Here is a 26,231-nt window from a genome sequence, read left to right on the forward strand (position 1 = left end):
CAACTCCTGTATCAGTGGCAGGCCCAACAAACCATCATATCAACAGGTTTGTCCTGGACTAATGCCTGGAACATGTGGTTAACATTGTGATATGGTTGTGCTTCAGTTAAGTTTACTGACCAAAATAACTAGGTTATGTTTTAAAATAAATTGTGGGTTTGGGTAAAATAAAAAACAGCAGTAGTTAGATAAATTATGTGGGCAGCTGTGGGTCAGGGGTAGATTCGGTCATCTCTAAACCACAAGGTCAGGGGTTCGATCCCCAGCTCCTGCAGCTACATGTCTGATGTGTCCCTGGGCAAGACACCTAACCACAAGTTGCTCCCACTGCTTTGCGGTGTGTGAATGGGATTATTTAAAACTGATGGGCTTTGTACATAGTAGCCTCTACCATCAGTGTGTGAATGTGTAGGTGTGACCTTAGGTGTAAAAGCGCTTCGAGTGGTCAGAAGACTAGAAAAGTGCTATACTGGCTGAAGTCCATTTACCATTTACTTTGGGTTGTGACCAGAGTGATATGATGTTTATGACAAAGGTGCTGTAACATACAGGATCAAACTTCAAAGAGGTCAACATTGACCTTTGGTGTCACACAGGACTTTACTTTGGTCTTAATCATCCAATGTCCTGAACTGAATATAAACGCTCTTTATCCATCTACTTCTATTATTACTACTTGGGCCACTACAGGTGTTCGCCTCACTATAAGGATAGATATGTGCAGTGAATAGCAGTTCCAACCTTAGTCTTTTATTTGTTTTATTTAGAACAGTCTCAAATATTGACAAAAATCTTTATTTTGTTAGAAAAAAAACATGTACTGGACCTGTATTGAATATGAAGCCATTAAAAACATTGTCTGACCTTCAAAGTGGTAGAAAAGTCTCTATTGATGAGGTAATTTCTACAATGTAGACCGAGTTTTATATATATGTCAGTCATCACAGTTTTCAATTTCCCATAATAACGGGCTGCACAAAGGTTTAGATCATCATTTTTCTAACAAAGAGGTCCATCTCTTTGTTCTTCCTCTGGTCATCTTTCAGTAAGCCATTTCATCTGTGACTCTCTGCCAAACACACTCACACACACAAACACCACTCTCTTCTACACACACATCATAGAGACCAGTCTCTCCTCTGATACACGCACTCACCAGATGTTGCCCAAAGCTTTGGGGGAAGGACCCCCAGGTGTGCGTGTGCTCATGTCAGCCTTCTACAATTGGCTTTTCTTGCACATCTGTAAGATTTATGACCACAGTTTTTTTTACGACACCAAAGTGAGCTTCCTCTTTTGAAATCCCAGTGGGGCAGCAGATCAGGGATCAGAGGAAGAAGCAGGTTCCTCAACCCAAAACAGGTGACTCCAACTAGGCCTCGACATGCTGAAAAAGAGGGTTAAAAATATGGTCTCCCAAATCCCAAGGCATTTTTTATCTACTGGCACTTCACACGAATCCCATCTGCTTCTCATATCGACATGCTTGGACTTGCCAACAAAGGGGTCTACTGGTCTGGCCTGCAGGGGTCAAGAGGACAAAGAGGAGTGAAGAAATCAAACTGGCTGAATGAACGAGTCTGCCGTTGATCACTGGAAATTGGCTGAAGGTTTTCATCAAAGAGTATTATATTGTGGGGAATGCAAAAGGGGGATATTAAAGACTCGGCGGAGCTCTTTCAGTGTGAGTAATGATCGGACGGAGCGAGGCCAGAGACAGCTTAAACGCTCCCTCAGGCTTCAAAGTGTGAAGGGTGCAAGATGATACAGCATAGTACCCAGTAGGTTACATTCTGCATTGTGTATCGTGATAGAATGAAACCTATGGTATTTTGATAGCTTCACATTACCTCTATGAATATGTCTGCTGGATTTATGTCCCTGATATCGGTTTAGTAGTGATGATGTAATGGTACATGAGAATAAACCTACGGGAAATACAGCTATAGTGAACGTTTTATTGACTGTTAAAGATAATGTTTCTCCATATTACATTGGCTCTGTAACCATAGCATTTCTAAATCTGGAAGGGGCCATATGCTTCCTTCATTATTTAACTCCTTCAGACCCAACCTCTGTAAGTGAGGCATGCACCCAAACTAATTGATATACCCATGATCGCTACAGTCAAAATGAGCAACCTTTTTTTTGGGTGCAACCCCTCCATGTGTGTTTTTATGGAAATCCATCAAAGAATGGTTGTCCAATTTGCACAACTGGGAGAAGAATAAGTATTTCCACTAGCTATTTTTAAGTACATGACTTGCAAAGAATTCCCATTCCATGATTTGACTATGGACCCTAAAGCAGTCCTGACATGAAGTGTTGATACTAAGACAACCTTAACCAAGACAAAGTCATGATTAAGATCACACTGAACCATGGAAGTGACAAACCCAAGAGTTTTTAGGCATTGGGGCCGAATTAAGAAGACCTGAAGGCCACTGCATGGCGAGACTGTGTCGAGTCCAAGAACCAGCCAATGCAAGTCCCACATCACGCAAGAAAAACCTGCCAGGTGGTACCTGTAGGTTAGATTACTTTAATTATAGAATAGAATAGAATATTCTATTATTTTCTATATTCTATATTCTAATATTCTATAATTATTTTTTATTACTTAATCGTATCTTTAATTACTTATAAACAAAAAGTGCTCTGCCTCTGGTCACTTCCTGTCAGCAGTGTCCAGTCCGACTTAAAGCTGTTTGTTTGCACTTCCTGACGTTGTTTCCTCCTCATTAAATCCTTGTTTTTGTTGCACTTCCTCTCTAATGTTATCAGATGATTGTATTATTTCTTATAATATAATTTGAACATGCATGAGATTGAGTTTCTGTTGTTTGTTGAAACTTTGTGTTGCTGCTCTTCTTGGCTTTGAAAAAGAAATCTCTGATCTCAATGAGACGAACTTCGATAGATAAAGGTGAAATATAAAATAAATACCAGCAGATGTTTTTTCAGGTTACACTGAATAATAAGGCATGGAGATTAGAGAGAGACGAACAGACAGGCAGCAGGTTTGTTTCACTGATGAGAAACCTGCGTTTTCAGCTTGTGCCAGTATACGTAGCTTAGGAAGAGGTTCAACTTTTGTCAACCTTCCCTCGGCTATACGGGGAAGCGCTCAGAAAATCCAGATTTTTATTGACTGAGACTTATTTTCACCAATTAAAAAGCATGAAGACGAATCTGGTACCCAGATGGCTAAAAGAGAGGTTTGTTTGATATGCCTTCTGGGTTCAACTAAAGTTCATAAAACTGTGTTTCACTCTGAATTCTTACATCAGTAACTTCACATCCTAAAAACTCCTCAAAAGATATTCATCACCTTCCTTTTACTGCACATATTTGGCTGGTGCGTTATCAGATTTGGAATAAGTTTATGAATGTTAAAGGAGCACAATCAAGGGAAGATATTGTTACAAGAATTTGAGATTACTCTCAATTTATTCACTGAAAAATCATATTGTATGTACAGAGAAGGGCAGAGTCAGTACTTAATGATACAGTGTCGTAAAAAGGGGAAATTGCACTGTGCTTACATATTAGTCTTTTTTTTCACCACCATAGTACCATATTGTGGATAATAAAACACAGTGAGGGATGGTCATAAACACAAAATGAAACAATAACAATGTATTTCTCATTTCTCCCAGGATAAAAAAAAAACACATCCCCGAAACAATAGCTTTATGGGAAGAATCCCTTTGTCACAGGGATAGCACACAAACATTAATTACACAACACAAATAATAAACGTGCATTATGGGGATATTATCAAATTTGCATATAATGAGAAAAATCATTACATATTGCAGGCACTTGAACCCCTCCCCAGTTCATGATGAGATTCAGAAAATAATGGAACCATCAGTTGAAGCAGCTGCTTTTCTCAGAGCAAAAACACCGCCATGCACACACAGCCACTTACAGGCAAACCAACCCAACCCAGACGTATTCTTTAAAAAATGTCTGAGGCTGACAGCACATGAAGGAGATAGATGAAGAGAAGAGGAAGATGAGACAGCAGGGGCGAGCGCTGCCTTGTTGGTAACCTCCTGTTTGTAGTGCAGACTCCGAGGAATAGTTGTGATTACTCCATTGACTGAATCATCTGCAAGGTCAGGCCTCCCATCTACTCTCCCTCCTACTCCTCTGCTTGTCTCCCACTCAGCCGCCAAGTGGCTGCCAAGACATATTCAGAGACATATTGGAGCGTCCAGACACTGGCAGCACTCACAGACACTTAAACACATGTCCACCTACACACAAACACACACGCATACAAAGGAACATTGGCGGTTGAACAAACACGCAAGTCCACTTTGGTATTTATTATACCAAAGTGTTTGTGTGAGGACGCTTTTCTTTTTACGTACTTTTGAGGACCATTGAAGCTCTACCCCAATAAAAAAATCAATGTATCCTACTCACACTCCAAACAGCCTTATACAATCCATTAACTGATTTTTGAGATAAAGAGGCAAAGGCTCTAAATAATGACTTTAATAATGAGATAAAGGCAGACATGAGCCTTGGTCAAACTGGCACAAAACTCCTGAAGTCTTCAATGTGCACGTGTGAATGCAAACAGACACATTTTTCACTCTTGACTGTCACCAGAGTTTCTCCTTCCAGAGTGAGATGATGTGAGAATTTAGCAGGTTATAAAAGGAGAGAATTCCCCTCAAGCCCAAACAGACGCTAGCTTATCGGACGCCAAAACAGGGGCCTGAACAAAGTGTCAAAAATGAAAGACATGGGGAGGAAAGAGTTGAATATTTCCGGGATACAAATGAAACTGTACCTATTGTCAGATATCTCACAAACCTTGGATTGGAGCTGCATTCATCAATCATTTTTCACACTTACAGGCTGAAATGGATCTTAAGGTAAACTATACCAAAAAATAATCTTAAATTTGGTCTTCAAAAACGCAGCCTCAAATTGCAAAAGTCTTAACAAGCAAGTGTCAATCTTGTTCTCAAATGGAAATAGAAGAACACACACACTTGGCCTTTTACACACTTTGAAAAATGTACCAATAATTGTTGACTGAACGACAGCAAAAGCTCCCGACTGGTTTCCTACCAAAGGACATGATCATGAAAGGAAACAAAATCAGCTCCATTGTATCAGGCTGTTTGACAGGCTGTCGCCCACTGCAGAGCCGATGTGGTTTCCCGTGTGACCAACCTGATGAAATATTCAGCTTGGAACAACTCAGACACCTAGGGGGCCAACAGGCTTTGGTTACAGCCAAATCACTGTTGGTGAAGCCCAGGCCAGAGCCCCGCCTGCAAGGTCGCTGGTTCTTCTTCTTCACTACACATGACAACATATAAACACACCAAAGGGGGCCCCATTCATTATTAATGTGGAACATTAATTAATAACCCAGACCTGACCCCATTTATACTGCTGGATTCCCTGGCTGGGTAACACAGGGTTGGAATGAAGATCTAAAGCTGTTTTCCACAACATGACACATGAAGGCGGGGAAGGAGATAAATAAGCCACCAGAGGATGAAAAAAAATCAGGATTATCATATTGAAAGCAAGAGGGGGGGTTGTGGGTATACCTTTGTATCTGAAAGAAATATGGATATTTCTCAAAATTGAAGGGGTGTAGAGGGTTCCTAAAGGGTTTGTGATCAGTCAGGCCCAAACTCCAATTTCTGACTACACAACCTGCTTAACCTCCACTCTCTGTTTCTAAATGTCTAACAACACTTTCACACACATATGCACACAAATAACAAACTCACATAAACATATAGACCCAATCTCCACACTCTCAGACTCACATACTTTGTGGTGCATGTTGTTAATAGCGACAGGGCTCAGTGCTGTCTCATTGTCAAAACGATTGAGAGCAAAAGTCCCAGATGCAGACTTTTCAATGCCAAACTGTGTGATTCTGTGAGGTGGCATCGCTGCAGACATTTCGGGTGGCCTTCTACATCTACATAGAAAGCAGCCAAATTGGTGGCTTACATTTTTCTGCACTACCGAAAAAATTGGCTGTTTAAGAAGAAATATGCTAGAAAGTGTCTTTGGATGTGACAGTCTCTTGGATGGGTTGGGGTTATTAATTTGAACATTTTAGTTGTCAGTATTTGCAGGAAAATATCCTCACCGTATTTACACATGAGCATGTTGTTCTTTATATTTAGGATGTTTGCTTAAATGTATAAACACAAAATACAACCAAGAGCCGGGAAACACAGGAGCTGGTGTGGCAAGCATACTTCCTTCAGACTTCCTGTAATGTCAAAACAGGGAATCTTGTTTTTTAACATTTCATGCCCTCATGAACTCTACACTTGGACTGTAGTTGTATAAAAAGTCTCCATGCAAAGCAACAAAAAAAATTAAAAATAAAACTCTCATTCACACAAGACTGGCACATTCACAAAAAGAACATCGGTCCCACGAGCAGCCAAAAAACATATCTGGTGGTGTCTTGTGTTTTCAGTTTCGATGTGGTTGCTGCAGTGATGGCTCAGCTGGCCTTCTGCTGGGACGTCTGCTATGCTGAGTGTAATACAGCTGCTCACTGATGAAGGGGGGGGGGGGTTATACAAGTTTAACAATCAATAGACTAGCAGGCACTTATACAAATAGTTAGATGATCAGGAAATCAAAGACATCTTAGTGATATAACTAAAAAAGAACAATCGTTGGATTCATTAAAAAATCTTATTTGAAATATTAACATGTTTCCAAGTCCCATAAAAATCTTTGTATTTTAGCATTTCTTTAAAAAACGAAGGCTCACTGCCCTCTCTTTGTGTTCCCCTCCTGTTACTGCTCCTTAGAATCCGTCCTTATCTCTCAAAAGTTAGACTTTCCGCTTCATGTCCCCGTCTCAGGAGTAGAACAGCCTCCCTTTCTCTGAACCCTGCAGCCTGCTGAGCTTGGCGAGCTGAGAAGGCGATGGGGGGACGTCTTGTCTGTAGGGGCCCTTGGTTTGAGGCGGGGCCTGCACCAGGGCGGGGCCTGGGGCCTGAGTGTGGCCTCTGTTGTGGTCGTAGGTGCTGCCGGCGGGGTTTTCCTGTGCAGGGGGCGGCAGGGGCCTGGCCTTGTTGGCCTCCTGCTCTCTGCGTCTCTGCTCCTGCCTCAGCAGCTCCTGTGTCTCTAAGAGGACGCGTGCGTTGAAGCTGGACGTTCCCAGATAGCCGTTATGCGATCCCTGGCCACCGGAGTAGCGAGGATTCTCCTTGGATGGCTGGAATCCCTCTCCTTGCACATGCACCTTGTCCCATGGGTCCTGCGACGCTGTGCTGGGGTTCTTACCGGGTTGCCTAAGCACACAGACACAGGTAAAGAGGTCAATTGCACTGTTGAGTGACTCAGCTTAAACAGCTCCCAAACCTAAAGGGAGCAGAGGATAATAGCAAGTGACTCTACTCAGAGAAGATTGCTTTTTTTCTGTAGTTGCCCCTGGGTCAGCACTATTGAAGAGAAATTCAAAAGAAACCGGACTACAGCAGAGAATACATCCATTTCCACATTTTCTGAAAGATTAAAAGGGTAATGTGGTAGTGGCATTCATTTAAAATACTTACAGCGATGTGAGTGGACTAAAGAGGGATCTTGTGAAAGTCGTGCATGATCACAATGAATGCTGTGACATAAAGACATGAAAGAGGGAGAGACAGAAGGCGGAGGCCTGAAATGCCCACAGGAGTATTAGTTCCACATTGTAAACAAACACAAATGTTAAAACCTTGCTTGGGAAAAATGGCGGCTTTTATGCATTTAACTCCCCTGTTTGGAGATTGCAGACGGGGTGCACTTACAGCACAGACAGGGTAATGGCAGGCCTCACAGTGTTATCTGCCTTGTACTTAACTTCTGTCCACCTGCCACTGAAAGGACAGCCCGACATGCAGGAAACATTCGGTATCTCTTCTGACAAAACGCATGCACATCTCGCATTTCGACCAAACATGATCCCCCCTTTTTTAGAAATTGGCCTTGGAAAGCAATCATTGCATGGAACAGGCAGTTTTTTTTTTTTGTCTGATGTGTGGAGTCTGCTCCTCCATTATTACGATCCATTAAGTGTTGCCATGTGATGGAAGACCCGTGACAGTGTCTTTTGTGTCAGCGGTGCTAAGAGAAGTCCCATTTACACCTCAGTGACCCGCTGTGTACTTAAAAGGCTTTTGAGTTTATGGTATACAAGGCTGCCGAGGGAGACGGGGGGCACCAGCATACTTTTAGGACAAAACGCCGGCATGTTTGTTCAGGCAGAGCGTCATTCCAGAGAGGATGACCACATCCAAAAAGAGAAGAGGGCTATTCATTGTTGAATAAATTGTGTTTGTGAAAACTACTTACCGACATCAATGAGGTGAATGGGTTTGTATTGGACAAAAATACAGTAAATTGGTACCTTGAACGTTGAATTTGATGTATGTGCTGCAGTACAGAATGAAATGAAAAAAAACAAAACTTAACATATTAAAGTTGAAAAACATTTTTTTTTTTTTTATTGATTCCTTGTTGCACTTTATGGTATTCCTAGTGTTTACCCAGTTAAAACTATATAGCAGGTTGGGAAAAAGATCATTTTTTGCTTTAAAAAAAAAATAAAAAATTAGATCCACAACTACGTAGAAATAAGACCAGTTTATAAATAAACACCAGACTTTACCTTTGAGCATGTTGAAGAAAATCATAATTGCTGACTTTTGCTGACTTTTGAAAACCCTTAAAAAGCTGTCTCAACGTTTAACAGTTTAACACCATGAAGCTTCTCTTCAGCAGCTAGACAAGCAAAAATAGTTTCTCTAAAGGAGAAAAAGTAATGCCATGAGGGCCTTAACTAACTTGGGTCTACATTTATATATGTATGTGCAAGTGTGTGTGCTCTGTATATCCCAACAAATAAAGTAGCTCTGCTTTAAATATGTGTGTATTTGTAAGTGTTGCATGCATGCATATAGAGCATGTGTAAGTACGAGGGTAATTGGCGAGGGGCAGATGTAGGGACAGACTGCAGAGAGAGCCCCACCACATGCTCTGTATCAGGGCTCTGCTGTCCGGGCGAGCAGCCATGCATTTACACTCCGGCTCGGCTTACAGAGCAACCAGCGCCGCTCACAGGGTAGCCGCTTGTTCAGAAATCCCCAGGATGCCTGTCGCACGAGGCATTGATCATGGGCGTTCAGACTGACCTTTCAGTTCGTAAAAGCAGATAAGAGAAGAAGCAAGATTTAGTGGGACAAAGTCTTTGAGAGTGGAGGAGGAGAAATGGCGTTGTTCCACAGGAATGTAATCGTGATCAATGTGTCAGGGGAGCTAGTACTCTTATCACCTCGACTCCTGCGCTGCAGTGTGTCACACAGTGGATTAGTTATACTAACAAAAAAGGGAGGGGATGGGAAAAATACATCATGCCAAAGAGTGGGGGTAAATTTAGAATGACAGAACATAACAAACAAAGCCAGGAAGTTGGCTCGCCGAAAAAATCTGTGGCCGCTGTGTGTTTCTTGAAAACAGCTGGGAAGAATCAGAGTTTATGAGAAGAAGGAGAAAGCGCACAAAGTCATGCCAAAACACAAAATGATTAGGAGCAAAAACATGTGCAGTGGAACAACCATTGCTATTTGTTTAAATAAATAATCCACAAACCTGCAATAATGTTTTCTTAATTGTGTGGAACAATGTTGTTTTGGCCAAAGGGCTTTAAGAGCTTCATGGGTAGATGGAAGAGCTACTGGCAGCTCTCTCAGTCCTCCATTAAGACCCTTATCTTGACCGCATTCATGTGTGTGTGTGTGTGTGTGTGTGTGTGTGTCTGTGTGTGAGTTTGTGTGTGTGTGTGTGTGTGTGTGTGTGTGTGTGTGTGTGTGTGTGCGTCTCTTTCCGGGCTAATCAGTGGTCCCACCAACACACTCGTTCCTCTCTTGGCCCCTCTCACCCTCCACTGCCTGTCACCGCTAATCCTGCTCAGACAACAAGCCTTCATTAGAGCTCTTCCAATCCTCACAACCCAGACAGCGGGCTAAGCCTGCGCCGTCATCAGATAACCAACTACCATGGCTTCTTCTGGAAGCTCTTTGGGTACGAGACGTTTTTGTTTTTTTTTCCGTGAAGGAATGTCCCATTTTGTCTGAATGGCTGACTGCTCACGCTTCCTGTTTCTTGGAAGAGAAGCACAGGATGGAAGAGGTTCCAAAAAAGACGAGGTGGTCGGAGTTTGAGGGGAATTGTGGTTATTAATCTGGGGATGTGAGATTTTAGCTTTTTTAATGAGGAGCTGTGGCGAGACACCAAGCTCTGAAAAAGCCTTAACCCGGGGGTCAAACGTCAAGCCTTAGCTCATGCGACTCTTTGCTAAATGACGCCGTGAGATTACGGGGAGGAATGCATATCAAAGGCCGACCTCGCCTTGCTTTAAAAGCCGCTCAGACAAACTTTCCCAAGAGAAGGAACTCGCTGAGAGGGGAGGAAGGGCTGGATGCAACTGTCACATCACATGAGATGCCAGGAGATAACACCTATGAAGGGAATGCATAGATCGCTCTGGCTTATACAGGCCGCATTGATTATGCGTCCATGTGGACCACAAATCCATAGCCATGGACAGGAACATGTTTTAATCGACCCGGCTGTTCAGAGACGGCAGAGGAAAAGAGAATGCTATGAAGAAGTGATTGGTGTTTGTGCAGAGAGAGAGAGATGAAGTCACAGGAGAGCAAAGTAACTGCAAGCCAAGAAAAGAAGACCACACACACACACACACACACACACACACACACACACACACACACACACACACACACACACACACACACACACACACACACACACACACACACAACACACACACACACACACACACACACACACACACACACACACACACACACACACAAACTGTGATCTCTTTGTTTAAATCTGGCAAAACAGACAAACTTCAACAAATCAGGCTTCACGTTCAACATGTCATATTACAAGTAGCTCTTTTCAGACGGCTTCTTTTTTAAAATTGTCGTAACTAAGCTTAGCCGTCATCACGTCTTTGTACATTCATATTGATTCCCAGTCTGTGAATTCACATTGCATCTTGGCATTGCTGAAGGACGGTACAGCGGGAGGGTCGGGGGTTCGATCCCCAGCTCCTGCAGCCACATGTCCTATGTGTCCTTGGGCAAGAAACCTAACCCAAGTTGCTCCCTCTGCTTCCTCAGCGGTGTGTGAATGTGTATAAATGATAATAGTTACTTCAGATTGCCCCTTCACTCAGCAGCTTCCACCATCAGTGTGTGAATGTGTAGGTGTGACCTGTGGTGTAAAAGAGCCTTAAGTTGTCAGAAGACTAGAAAAGTCCATTTACACACACACAGCGCTGTGCTCCTCTGACGGCTCTGCTGGAACCTTCTTGTCTCTGTAACACCTCTGTTACCTCAGAGGGCGAAATGTCACAGGGATGTAAATACTGTGTCTTTTTTTTACTAATGTTGAAATAGTTCACAAGGAGAACATTTTTTTTTCTTAATTGCTTACTTTAAATCTTTGTGTCAGTCAGTCAACATATAGACCTTGTGTCTTTAGTGACTTTCTCTTCGAGGATGTAAGGCTTAAAATGTGGAACTCTTCCAGCAGCAACGGGTGTCTTTGTGATTTGCATCGACTTTAGAGCGATTAGAGCGCTTCTGAGGATTGGGACACGGATGCACACATACGGAATGATGTGAAGAAATGCAAATACAGAAACTAAATTCTTTCCCCCGCGATGCCTCCAGATGCAAGATATGGTAAGCTTTATTGGCATTTCTTTGACTTCTATGCAAAAGAATGGAAACAGAAAGATAAAAAAGATGGATATCAGCGGTTGTGGCTTTGAACTCAAACACTGCCAAAGGGACAATTCATTTTTCAAACATGATATTAGAGCTGTTATCCATTATAAGGAAAGTGTTGAAGATGAGTCTATGACCTCCTCTTCAGGGTCAACATTGACTTAATGAAGTTTATATCGGTCACATAATTCCAACGAGTTTTGCTAAGATTTACTTAAACGTCTGAAGAGGAGTTGAAAGTGGCTTTGTAGCAACAAAAAAAAAAAAAGAAAGAAATGGACGGAAATCAGAAAGTCAGAAATGGCGGTCAGAACGTGATAAGTCGCAGAGAGGGGAGGAGGAGAGACGGACTGAAAGATAGAACAAAGAATGGAGAAGGGGTTAGATGTCTCACCGTGGCAGAGAGCTGTACTGTCTCTGTGCTTGTTGAAAACCGTCTCTGTCCTCTTCCTGCTTCTTCTGTGCCTGAGTCTCCACTGTTACCGAATGGCGGCCGCTCTGTGTCTCCATCCCATTGCTCGCCTGTTAACATCGATCAAACAGAGCTCGTCAAGACACACTTCACTTCAGACACGGGCTAGAGAAGGCTAAACGCTGACACTTCTGTCTTTGAGCAAGAGAGTTACCATGCTTACATATGACTGATCAAAACAGACACACACACACACACACACACACACACACACACACACACACACACACACACACACACACACACACACACACACACACACACACACACACACACAGATTAAGGAATATTTTTCCCTTAGCGCAGCAGGTGGTTTGACAGTGTGAAGCCTCCTGCGTTTGAGGCTACCCTCAGGGAACAGATAATTAACAGGTGTGATTCCATGATGACAATGGCTCTGGAAAATGCACCTGTGCCTGTGACAGTCCCAAACTAATCTTGTCAAATAAGAGATAAAGAAATGGTCTTTTCTACAAATTACAAACCCTACATGAACAGATCATTCCAACAAATTTAGTTGACAACAAGACCTCTAAAAGTAATAAATACAACAGATGTGTTTGCTTGGGCTTTTTGTGATGGGGCCAGATGTGTATATATATTGTATATGAATTTCCCAGTGTTTTGTTGTGCTGCGTATTTCTGGACAAACTAAACAACACAAAGAACTTTAAAAAAATGATTGGGTATTACCATACAAGCTTTACTTCCAAGAGGTGTGAATGTGTGTTTGTGGTCTGATCATTGGCGTGGTTGACATGGAGATATCGTCCTCCTCAACACTAAGCACACGCTGCTAACGAGCTGGTTGATGAAACAACATGACAAGCCAATTAAACACGGGTGGGCTGAGGAGGTGCTGCAAGTGTGGCTTGACCAAGTGTCAGCTTTCATGAGACTCATACAGTGCGGTGGGCAGGTGCTGACATTTCAGTTCAAATCAAAACAAACCTGTCATTTTTACTCTTTATTTGCCAGATGAATTTACAACGACCCTGATGAAGGCCACAAGCCAACACACGTCAGTCTGATTTGTTAATAAAGTTGATCTTCTTATTACAAAGTGTTGCTGGAGCTTGTTGACCTCTTCAAGCTGTTCACTCTTCATGCACCTTGATAGCTGGTGAAGTTGTTGCCAGAAAAAATCCCACTCTGCTTCCAGTGGGGATTCTAGAGTCTGTTGGGGCCCCAGGCAAGACATATTTAGGGGGACCCAACAACCTGCATTATGTCTGCCATTGTCCTGATGCTTACTCCGCTTCCTATTTCTTCTTGGTGCATTTTCCCCTGTTGACATTCATTGACAAATTTTGGTTGTCACAGCAATATTGCATACAACGCTTGACAAGGCAATGAGAGTGAGTGCTGTCAAATAGGCCCATTTAGGGAGGTTTCCTACTGTCATTGCAACATTTGCACATTTTTGAGTGGCTACTGTGGTTTACAGTTTGTCAGCCCTCAGGGACCCCCTACTGGTCTATGGTCCCAAGCAGTTTCCTACCTTGCCTGTTGACAAGCAGCACCTCTGTCTGCATCTCCAGATGAGTTCAAAGAATCAGTGTTAGATAAGAAAGAGATTTTCTTCAACCTAGAGAATCTAAGTTGTGTGTATAAGTCCTTCCCTGTGAGGTAGGTAGGTGTAAAGGGTCAATACAACATGATGGAATCGTTTGACGAGGTTAAGGTGTGAGTTGGCAGATGGGAACGCTGTCAGCAGAAATGTCATTCCTGAAACATTGTGTGTTCTTGAAATGGCCGCGTCCTTCTTCTCTTGGACAGCTGCAATAACAGCGCAATTACATTTCACTCAGCGTCAATAATAAGTCTGTTCTCCAGCCGTCCAAGTCCTAAAACATGATATTTCACGTGGGCGACGTGAACAGGACTCATGTGTTTCACATTTTGCTGTAACAACATGTTCCCTTTCGGCTCTGAAAGTGTAGAGCACATAAACGAATATCAGATGGACAGTCGGGAAAAGGAGAAATTATTTTACTGGGACCAAATGCGGTGGTGAGACAATAATTAGTCACGCACACTCAAGAGTTTTTAATGTGATTTAAGAGGAAGTGGTGAGGAATCTGGAGGTGCTTGGCGGTTCAGTTTCAACCTGAAGGGTTGAGGTGGATGACGCCATTCAAAGAGAAATAACCAGGAGGGAAAATCAGTCAGTGTAATGGCATTATCCCAGGGAGGAGAATCAGATTATTCCATGTTAGGCCTGGAATACAATGCCACATAAAACATGACATTTGTTGAAATCGAATCAAAGAGACGTCCCTGTTCGTTTTTATCCAATCATGTGAAAAATGATGTCAATACAGCACGCTTTTATCTCTGCCTTGTTTCCGTGGTGCTTGTGACAGACAAAGGTGGGAGGGGGAAATAATTCCACACCTGTTTAAACATGAGAGCATTCGCAGACGGTGAGCCAGAGGGGACGTAATTATGAAAATTATTTGCAGCTATCAAAAAATCCAGGACCAAGGAAAGCAGCTGGGATAGAGAGTAGCTTCAGACGCTCAGAACAAGACAGCCAAGGTGTAGTATTTCTGAGTTCAGAGCTGGTCACAGACCTTCCAGATATCAAAGACGGCCATCACTATACGTATGGCTCTGCTGCCCGCAGCCCTCATGACGCTTTGCAGCTCACCACATAGGGAACAGTTTTGAAGAGAGCAGCTGTGCCGTACACAAACACACATATGGAGGTCATTTGAGTTGCTAATGGGCAGACAGAAAAAGAATGCATACTGACAAAAGCCCAGTAGGATAATGAGTCTCTCTTAAAGTCCTCACACAACCCAATTCCGGCAATTTATTATAAGCGAGCCCGGTCCATTTGTGGTCGCTGGGGTGTGCAGCTACGGGTGGAGTACCCATCTGGGGGCAAGCAGTGTGGTCTACCGTTTCCTGGCCCCTGGACCGGGCTTGTTCGGGCGGTGGTTTTGGTTTATCTCCACATAATTTAGTGGACTCAACGGCACAACTAAATGGCACAACAACATGTTTGAGTCTCAGTTTTCTAATCTGTATATGAATGTGTGTGGGATAATAGTGCTGAAATATATTATGTTTACACAAAAGAAGTGTTATCGCTGTGCCCTCCTTTCCTTCCTTTGTTCTCGATCTAATCTGTAAACATGCACAGTTTTAGAATAAATTGAGAGTAATAAAAAAAGGCTGCACAGGCATGCTTGTGCATGGAGATGTGTGTCACATAGCAACACATTTTTTTTGTCTGTATAACATTTATTCACCACTTTTTAAAAAAAGCTCAATAGCATCATGTTTTTGAGGTGCCATTCAAATTGTTTTTTTTTCATGACAGTAGTAATCATGGGATCTGTAAGCCATGCTTGTCATGTGCATGTCATTCTACAACATGATCTATAATTCACCGTCAAGCCTTGACATCTTCCATTAGTACGGGTTGTGCAAACTCAGAGAAAGTGTTTCACAAGACTGATGGAAATCATCAATAATAATAACCAATACATTCGCGTTTTTCTGATCAAGGTAGCAACATGAGGATGATGACAATCCCCAAGAGGAAGAGTGGCATCGTGATTGACTAAGGTCAAACACCTAGGGAAGCTAGGGAGTGCCAATGCAATGGCTATGGTAGATGCACACAATCGTAGAAACAGCCATGTGGTTCTGCCCTATTCTTAGAAATCCTTGTAATTCTTTTCCTTTTTTTGAATGCAGGTTGAGCTGAAACTAAACTTTATTTAACCAGGAAAGAAACTCCAGATTAAGAATGTTTTTCAGGAGTGTCCTTGTTGATATGCAGGTCGCAGAAGAGGAGGGAAATTCATTCTGAAGAAAGACCACTTGCAAAAGTTCTTAAATGTCTGGATATAAACCCTGTTTCAATGGAGCCTCTTCTTTGTCTTCACACAAACATGTTTGCTTTTTTCTTCCTTTAGAATCTTTTTCATGTGAAGTGGTTCGAACCATTGGAATAGTCACACTGACACCACTGTAATCTAATTGTTGGATGCTAACAACACAAAATGGACCAACGTATGAATCTTCTGTAAACTTTTATACTGCGTTACAATGAATAAGATGAGAGTCAATGTCTGATAGAACAGGATAGCCTGACACTCGATTGTTACTGTCTTACTCTCCAACCAATGGCAGGCTTTTTGTGCATGGTCTACATCCTGTAAGTGCACGGTGCCCCCCCCCCCCCCCCCCAGAATGTTCGATGGCCATGTCTGAAACACAATAACATTTACATTGCAGCTTTACCGTCTGAACTTTTACCGTGAGCTCCTGAAAAGTGGCATATTTTTCCCCTGATCCCTTTGGAAACATTTAGCTGCACACCCACCAACATGAAAGCCCCCTGATTTAGAGTATCCCCAGTTTGCATAAACACAACAGATGCTCATAGGCACATGTATCCTGGTAGCTGGAGATAGAGCGATAATAAAATCAAAAGAATTCACATAAATAAGGAGTTTACAAGCTGCCGTTTGTGTGTTTGATCCAAGGTACCAGCATGGCGCTCACGCTCCTCTGTGTGGTCACACTCACTGCTGCTCCAACCCAACAGCACAAATTGATTTTATTGCCGCAGACAGAGATGGGGAGAGAAAAAGGCAACTCTTTGGAAAATACATCGAGCTTTATGATGAACATCTGGAAATCCCCTCTCTCACAGACTAGCAGGGAGGGAGGGAGAAAAAACACGCCAGCTGTAATTGTTGGCTTTTGGTGCTACACGAGAGACAGGGCTTCTCATGTCCCGGTCATTATTCCATTAAGGAGGGGGTTGGAGGAGGTTCAGGGACTGATCCCAGCATTGTCATTACAGGTGATCACTGGGGACATACGCAGACTCAGACTCTGACACCCCAGAGACAGGCCAGGGTTAGAATCACAGAGAGAAAGCCTCCCCCCCTCAAACTGCTCCAGATGCTCCCCTTTGATAGGATCATCATTTTCTTTTACGATTGTTCTCTTCAACCCCAAAACATTTTCAAAAAGTTTGTTTGAAATCAAAGGAAGAGGATATTGAGAAATACAAGACACACTGTCAGACTTAGATTGACCAGCAATCCCAATAAAATATCTTATGTATATAAATTAGTTATATGCTTTTTGTAAAGTGTCTTAAGATAACACTTGTTATGAATTGGCGCTATACAAATAAAGATTGCTTGATTGATATGCATGTTGGAGTAATCCCAGGATAAGTCTGCATAGGGCGCTAAAACGGTTTGTTCTGCAAGTCCCGCAATAGTTTCCTGATATGAAACCAAGAATTTCAAGAGATGGCTTCAAGCCTAGAAAAAGCCGCTAAAACCTCTTACAGAGACTCTCTTCTCTCAGCACTGGAGAACAGCCCTCCCCTCGTAGCCCTGCAGTGTTCTGCCCTCGAAGGCTTCCAGTGAGCTGGACAATCAGAAGACAGTTTGCTCGTGGGGCGGGGGGCCCTTAAAGAGACAGCAGCTGAAACAAACTGTTTCAGTCAGAAGCTGAAATTAGGGTTTTTACTGACTGCCAGATAAATAATGCATCATGATCTTTAAGTGAGCGTGGAAAAGATGGTCTTCAAAGTGCAAATCAAACAGAAAAAGTTGACATTTTAACATCTGGTACTGCCTCACCTGTTGGTGATGATGGAGACTGATCCATCGCTACATAAAGGACATGAAGATGAGATTATCTTTTCAGTATTACGTACGTTTTCTGGATCTGAAATCTGGAATATTAAGATGGTAGTATTTGTTTTATACGAGATACAGTATAAATATTACATCTGAGCCATGTCTTCAAATGCTAGAGGCTGCTCCTGTTCTGATTTGTAAATCTGTGTGGGAGCCATTACGATGTAACCTTGAGTACTCAAGGACAACGTGCATCAAAAAGCCGTTCTGTACTCTTTAATGTGGTAAGCATTTAACTGCCTTCTTCAGCCACTCGCTTTATTCTGGTTACGTTTACTGAGTGTTTTGATTTAGAGAAAAGTGAAGGTCACAGAGGCTTCACTTTCATCCATGTGGACACAATTTAGTAACTGTAAGAAAAAAGAACGACTTCAGTTTCTGAAGAACCATCAGGCTGTGATTTTACAGGACGGGTCAAAGTGATTTTTTTTAATCTAATACCTCCACGTATATTTAAAAAAATCAATGGTTTGATTTTATGAAAGTTCTTTCACATGTTCAGCTCCAAAATTAATCTAAAAATAAAGATTTTATTGATACTGCAAGTGAAGAAGATTTTTTTTCTCCCTGTCTTGGCCTTGCCTTTGTATGTATATTTGTGAAGATGTTTTTCTCTTCACAACGTCTAAAGGCCAACTCATATTTTTGTAAAAGTCTTCTTTATTGTCAGTTTTACCCGTACATACTGGAAATACGGAATAATAGAAAAATCATTTCAAAAGTGTAAACCATATAAAATGCAAATACAAAAGTACAAAGATGCTGTGCAAAAAGATTTAGAGCAACAGCAACAACAAATGTGCTTGGATTTGAACTAAATATATACATATATAAGGCACAAACTTCGAGAAAAGATGGTGCTCCAGTGTATTTTTTAAGTCCTTTGTCTTTTAAAGTGATAGATGCTTCTGTGTCCCTGATGAGGTGAGGACAGTATAAGTTTTAAACTGACATTAGTGGAAAGTGTCCGCTGCTTATTTTGATTTTCCTGTTGAGGCGGGCAGAGAGAGAGAGAGAGACGTTTTCTTGCCGTTTTTTTTTAGGAATTTAAATGCTTGCTCCTTCCGCATCAAATAGAGCCGTATACATTCTGCTTTGGCTGACACTACGACATGATTTCCCTCGAGTTCCTCTAATCAGTGTCAAAACATTACACGGTACGCCTGTGTCGTTCCCTAACAAGCACTGCCATTGTGAATCTGTGTTTGCAGGACTGTAATAACATGAAAGAGGACTAATAAAATAGACTCCAATGCTCAAGGGCCGGCCCTATATCTTATTACCAGTGGAATAGTGGGGCTACGCTCAACAATGTCAACAATCACAAGCAATTAGGAGCTCAGAGGCTCCGAGAGAAAGACGGCGACAGAGACGGCTTTGTGCCGAACAAACGGTTAACATCTCATTCTGACAGAGAGGATGGGAAGAGAGAGTGATTGAGGAAATATTGGAGAGTAATGTCCATTTTCAAACCACCAACAGGACTAACTCTGAAGGAAATCCAGAGTAAATGAAGTCTGCTTTCCTGGGTAAGAAGATAAATGGTTAGGAAGTACGCTGTTATGTCTAACCTCATTCAGACAATAGGAACCGCCCGAACATCCTGCCACATCAGACCTCCACTCCAAACCCACTGAGATTACAAAATGACACCGAGATTTTTCCAGAAAACGGGATGCCAAATATTTTAACACTCAAGGTCTGACATTCTGACCCATAATTTAGAAAATAGCTCTGCCGGGTGTTAGAATTAGCCTTCTTTTTTTTCCCTCCAGGCCAGGGAAGTCATTGGACAAAACGTTGCATCTGTCTCAAGCCATTGCACTGAGAAAATACACAAAATATATGACAGCTGACCAAGCAGCAACCTCTGGTGTTGTAAATTTAAAGCCAATGTGGAAGTAAAAAATCCTGCAGTTCCTCGAGTGTCCACTTGAGGCTGGCTGCAGAAGCAGTTCTTGCTTGAGTTTGTCTCGATTATTCTTTGGTTTATTTTAAAATTAGAATGATTTAAGGATGGTAACTGAAGTGTAAACCACTGAACTATCAGCAATGATAAAACATGTGTGTGGAGAGATGAACTAAAACGTTTCTTTACTTTTAGTCTTTGCACAGCCGGAATTTGTGAGTTCAAGTCGGACTGAATTAACAAAGGCATTAACTTGATTACATTTTTTCCAATTATGAGGAGTAAATCCCCATTGTTGGTTCAGATCAATCATGGGAGAGGAGACCGGCTTAAAAAAAAAATCATTTTTTAATTTAAAAAATTTAATATATAAACCCTTTTAATCAAGTGTAATGAAAATTAAACTGAACAGTGTGACTCACTGTCTTCTGTCCCTGTTACTTTGCCTCAAAGTCCTGAATAGTCGCTCATTATTGAATGTTTTTCTTTGTTCGTTTCTTCTCCTCCTTCCTGCCATCAATGTCTCATATTTAAAAAGACAGAAAAGACACGAACAGAGAGGACTAATTAGAAAATTAGTTCCAGGTCAAAGGTTGGACCCGGAAATTAGAAATGAGTCAAAGAGATTTGGCAGAAGTTGGGACTGAAGCCACAAGTTTTTATCGACACAGTTCAGACAGTTGGGCAGTGGTACAACGCTGACAATCCAAATACATGAAAGTGTCAAGAAACACTGCAACTTGATGTTGTGCCAGGCGCCATGCTGTGTTTTATCAATTATTATTCATTTCACCAGTAAGATTGTTATTTCCGTTAATCCCTGGATGCAGGAATGTATTCCTCTGATTACAGTCTGCAGATATTTATAACAAAAGAAGAGCTTCCCTGGGAGTGATGGCAGGGAACAAGTGAGTTTATGCTCAGTGCTTTCTATTCCCAGATTTATCTTTGCTTCACCAACATCAGTTGAAAGAAATGACCTTCTCTACATTTCCTTGATTTTTCACATGTTGCTAAATAGTCACACATGGCATTGCAGCCATGAATCTGTCTTGTTGTTGTTTCTCTGTTTGTCTCTTTTCATCTTTCTTTCTGCAGGATAACAGTCTCAGCAAATGACTGTTCAGGTGTCTGCCTTTGCTAAGTATGGCCAAGTGTCTTGCTCATGGTGGATTAGTGTTGGGTCTCTGTTAATAATAAAACCAAGAGTACGATCTAATCCTGCTCCTGCTTTTTGTAAAGTGACTTCAGATAACATTTGTCATGAATCAAAACTGTAAAAAACGAGACTGATTGATCGATATGGAAAATTGTTGATGTGTGCAAAGTATGTTTCACATTTGCTAACACTTGAGTTCTCTGTCTTTCAAATGTGATGTCATGTGTAGCTGTGTCAGTACATGCTGCTAAATATAGGAGCACTGAAAACATTGGAATTTACATATCTTCACACATCACACCACGTAAACATCCCAATGTTTACCATGCAAGCTCAAAGTGCAACACACATAGTCAACACATGTCACATGTTATCACATGCTGTTTTCTGCACAAATGAAGTGCATGTGTTTGCTCTATAAGGGGAGACAATTACTCATTTGTTGGTGCCAGAGTATTGTTCTGTGTTAAAGGGGTGCATGTGTTAAAGGATGGTCATGTCATCACAGGATGAGTTAAAGAAATAAGGGTTGGATCAAGTTCAGTTGGATTTGAAATTATTTGAGTGTGAGAAATCCATGAGACAGCCGGTGGGTGTGGAGATAACCTGAGTGTCCAGTGGTGCATCAGGGAGAATCCCTCTAAGAGCTCTGAGTGTCAGGTATTTCGTTGTATTCTGTGCAGTGTCACTCTTGATGGAGCGCAGCTGCTATCTCACACTCACCCAGGACTGCTCTAAGCTGTAGGTGTGTCGATGGTCCTCCAGGTCGTCCTCTTGCCGGGCCTGCTGGAACTCGTGCCTCAGCCGCTGTATCCGGTCATGGTTACTGGGAGCCATCTGACTGCTGGAGAGAAACAGAGGATGTGAGATAGTTCAACTTGATAGCATGCTGAATGATGCTTTGGTGATAACTCTTCAGCAACACCTGGAACATAAGTCTACTTATCATGCTGTTACTGATGCTTCTTCACATTTGAATAATTCACTTGACCACTGTAACACCCCTTTAAGTTGTGATGGGATTCCCTTCATCTGACAGTTGCGATGTTCTTTTGCATACCTGACTGACTGACATCTCTGAGTGTTTTTTTTTCTTCTCACCCTCCTTCTCTCTCCAGTCTTTGCTCCTGAACATCTCTATAACTGAAAGTGTCCCTCGTGCACCATTGTGAGTGAAGCATGTCCCTTTTAGACCGCAGGAGAATGTTGGCCTTTTATGGTGCGCAGTCATTAAACACTGTGGAAAGGCTGTCAATAGGAATCAATAGCCTTTCCTCAGCTTAATCAGGCTCTTCTTTTATCACCAGCTACAGAGGCAGCACATGACAAAACACATAATTATGATGAGACAACCGGCCGGATAATAGGCCTGCATTTATGCATACCACAGGGATGAAAGTGACCAAAGGTTAGGAATTTGTGCTGGGAGGGAATGGGAGCTCGGGGATGTAGGGAATGGGATTGATAGGGTGAGGGAAGGAAAGGGAGATAAAGTTAGGAGAGCTATTCTAGGGGATTTTTCTGAGTAAAAAGAGGGAAAAAGGTTAATCAAAAGCATGTGAGAGAAGGGAAAGGGATAAAGAGAGCTAGGCCCTGTCACCCTGTCATTGTGTGTGTCCTCCTGAGAAGCACTTACAGGTGGCATCGCAGCGGTGGAAGTGATTGCTTATTTGGGCCCGGAGGATTCTGGGCGCAATTATGCCAATAATTGCCGATTAGAAGGAGCACATCCTCCGGATGATAATGGGCACTAGGACATGCTGCCAATCAACCGTCATTAAAAGCACAATAAATAGGAGCTCATAAAGGATGAGCGGATCTCGGTGCATGCCCCTGAGAAGCACTTGGCGAGACGCGGTCATTGTGTTATTCGTACTGCCTGATCTAAATCAATTGTATTAGTTATACTCCATTTGATCCCTTTGGCTTCATATGTGAGTGGGAGAGCAGGAGCATACATTAGGCGTTTTATGTGGATGAGGGCAATTAAGTGGCTTGTTGGGGTGTGAGTAAGCTTATGCTTTTAGGGTGTGGGCTGATGATGAAGTCCTTCTATTACTGTTCATTGCAAAATCAATGTTGCTGTTATATTTGCATCATGTTGCTGCAATAGCCCATGGGATGTTAAAAAATTAAATTACTTAATTGTAGCCTCCTATAAACAACATAATCATGCATACAAATCAATGAAGACACTCAAGAGGCTATAAAGACCTAGTGTTTTCCTAGTGTTCCTGTTTGACCACTCCACCCCACACAACTACTCCATCTGTGTGTTGATGCAAAAACACCGGCACACCCAAGAAACATTTCAAGAACGTGTGTGTTCCTTGGTGACACCCCATGACACTTCAGGAATCAACTAAAAACAAGTCTGCGATGCTGCAAATGTTTGATTATGTTTGTCTTCTACACATGTTGAATTACAGTTCATGTCATCTTTCCTGCAATATGGTTAGGGTGAGGGTTAAGAAGAAAGGGAAAGATGTAAACAGACCATACAAAGATCTTGGAAGTGCAATGCATGCAGTTAGATTCATCCTTGTGCCCGGTCAAAGAGAAGACCAGGCTGACTCTGAAACAAACAGCATCGTAAATTTTTCTCTTTGACCCTCCAGGGAGGGTCAGTGCTAGCATCAGCATCTCCAACATGCACTACTGGGCAAGAGGAACCAAGAGGGAGCAGCTGGGGAGAGACTGAAAAAGGGCCACAACCCAGGCTATAAAGCATGCTGCTTGAGTCCATATACACTTTGTTCACATTTAGGACCTATTGCCCTCGTCTCACCCAAAAGCATTCAATCTAAGAGAAGGGGCGGTGGGCGTGTATATCACTACATTTCTTCTCCAGTGTGGTAGATGAAGTGGTGGGGCAATGGAATGGGAGAAAGATCAACAAAGACGAGATCTCCGGCAAATTAAAGAACTACCAGCGAGGCACTTCAATATATTTTTCACAGCGCTACAAATGGAAATTGCATTGCGTAGTAGTAGAGACCGGGAGTGGGGGTGAGATTTAACGAGGGCGTGAATTTGTCATGGCAGTTCAAAGGAGGGACTGTGCAATATCTAGATTATCTGCAGGGGCTTCTCCGCATGGTCCTTTACTCAGCGGGGGGGGGGGGGGGGGGGGGGGGGGGGGGGGGGGGGGGGGGGGGGTAGTTGATGGGATTCTTGGAAAGCTCTCTGTGGAATTCTTCTGTGTAAATAAATTCATGTGGTAAGAAGAAAGGAAAAATCAAAAACTAGGCAATGAGGAAGAGCAGGAAGAGCAGGAAGAGCAGGAAGAGCAGGAAGCAAGCCCGAGAGGGACCAGAAGCTGCTCACTATCAGTGTAGGAGCAGCAGTCGACCTGTTTCCGTAAATAAAGAAGATGGATTCAGCCGCCGTCCCTGAGAGCTCCCTAATGCGCGCCAACTTGGATGTGTAATTAGTCAGCATAAGTGTTACAGATGCATCAGGTGTCACTGCTTATAAATCCCACTGTGAATACATCAACGTCTATAATGGCCGTGCAGAACAAGAGCTGAGAGGAAAGATTGGGGAAAAAACTGTTTGCAATTTACGTCAGCGGACCCTCAGCAATTAGGATAAAAGTGTCAACCCCAGCCAGCAAAGAACGGGTATGACTGAATATGAATGAGAGTCGCTCATCAGCTTGCTCTAAGCCATGTGTTTGCGCATAAGGGAAAAAGGTCACAGGTTGTGCAAGTGTACTCAGAGGTACCGGCAGGCTGTCTGCATCATGATCATATGAGCTCGCAGGGCTTAGTCCCAGCGCAGCCTTTTCTCCGAAAGACCACTTTTAAATGTGAGTCAACGGAAAATTGGATGCTGTCGGTGAGGTAATTAAAAAACATGGGGGGAGATAAAGTATCCATATGCCACTGCATTTTTCACAGCCAGCATCTTCATTCTCTGCTGTATAATGAGGTTTGCTTAAAATTCATCGGTGTTCACAGAGTGAAATGTCAGCGTTTGGCCTCTCAGGTCAGCCGTGTCGTCTCCCAAATGCTCGCAAACCGACCCACAGCAACATGGACTGCATCACATAAGCTGTATGACAAAGACACAAAGAGGCCGACACACACACTCTCTCACTATCTGCATCTCCCTGGCTGTCTCCTCCTCACTTTACAGACACTTGCATTGAGTCAAGTCACACCGCTGCTGTATTTATAGCTGGGCTGAAAGCTTATTCTGACGGCTTATTGGCAAAGGTGGACTTGTGAATTCATATGCATGCCCAGTCAGGTCAAACAACAACAAGGATTCAAGCCCATCTGAGAACAACCGACCCTCTACTGATCTCTTTCTCCTCTCCTCTCCTGCTGTTTCGACTGCTCCTCATTAAAAAGGGATTACAAAAACTAGTAGTAGTAGGTTTATGCCAAAATAAAAAAAAAGCCTACAGCCTTTTGAGCTTGTATTTGAGGATAACTTTGTGATTACATTATACTTTTTCAACACCTTAGAACATCATTCCTTGAACAAAAGCATATCTGTTAGTGACTCTGAAGAGCCAACATGTGCTCATGTACATACAAATGTGTGACCCCCATCCCACCTGTGTTTTTTAACCTAACCTGTTGACAGGGGTCATGAGCCCTCCAAAGCTGCAGTTGGGGGTATGTGGATGCCTGTCTGTGTAACAGTCATCCTTTGATCCAGGAGGATTTGGCAGATGTCTCACACACACCACAAGGCTTAGGCTGAGGATGCAAACTATGGCCGAGTCCCTGTTTGCTTCTGTTGGTGGATCAAAGCCGCGCTGAGTCTCGGCATGCCCTATAAACACTGCCACCGGCCAATAAAGGAGTAATCCAATCACCGAGAGTGTAACATGGGTCATATGAGCATACCTAAGGTCAGGGGGCCAGTACCAGCCAATCAGAATGAGAGCAGGGCAAGTGTGATAATCCTGGGGATAGCGTTTCAGGAGAAGTTTGACAGGAGTTCTGAGAGTTGCTCTTCTTCCGAGCAGGGAGGAAAAGGCTGAACTGCTGGGGCGTCCGTGTGACTTTAAAATCAGACAGTCTGTTATATCTTATCTGATCACTGTTGATTGAAATTCTATCAGATTATCTGGTTTCTTGCTCCGGCCCCAGTATCTCCACGCAGCAGATGACAGGGCAGCTTCTTAAATTTGGCCCCGTTGGCAATCTTGCATCAAGTCAAAGGCTTA

General features: G+C 42.7%; 1 protein-coding gene across 3 annotated transcripts in view; it reads right to left on the minus strand.

Annotated features, from left to right (window-relative positions):
* Positions 1-3,417: 3,417 nt before the first annotated feature.
* Positions 3,418-26,231, minus strand: part of LOC109981977 (partitioning defective 3 homolog) — a 377,174-nt gene continuing 354,360 nt past the window's right edge. For 2 of the 3 annotated variants that reach the window (XM_065949090.1, XM_020630999.3), the window contains 3 exons: positions 21,770-21,890; positions 12,217-12,344; positions 3,418-7,310 (listed from right to left, as the gene is read on the minus strand). In XM_065949090.1, coding sequence (XP_065805162.1) covers positions 6,875-7,310; positions 12,217-12,344; positions 21,770-21,890 — 685 coding nt within the window. In that variant the 3' untranslated portion in view covers positions 3,418-6,874. The remainder of the gene's footprint in view (positions 7,311-12,216; positions 12,345-21,769; positions 21,891-26,231) is intronic. The other variant, XM_065949089.1, reaches the window with a different exon arrangement.

This window comes from Labrus bergylta, chromosome 20 (assembly GCF_963930695.1).
Source record: "Labrus bergylta chromosome 20, fLabBer1.1, whole genome shotgun sequence".
Lineage (NCBI taxonomy): Eukaryota > Metazoa > Chordata > Actinopteri > Labriformes > Labridae > Labrus > Labrus bergylta.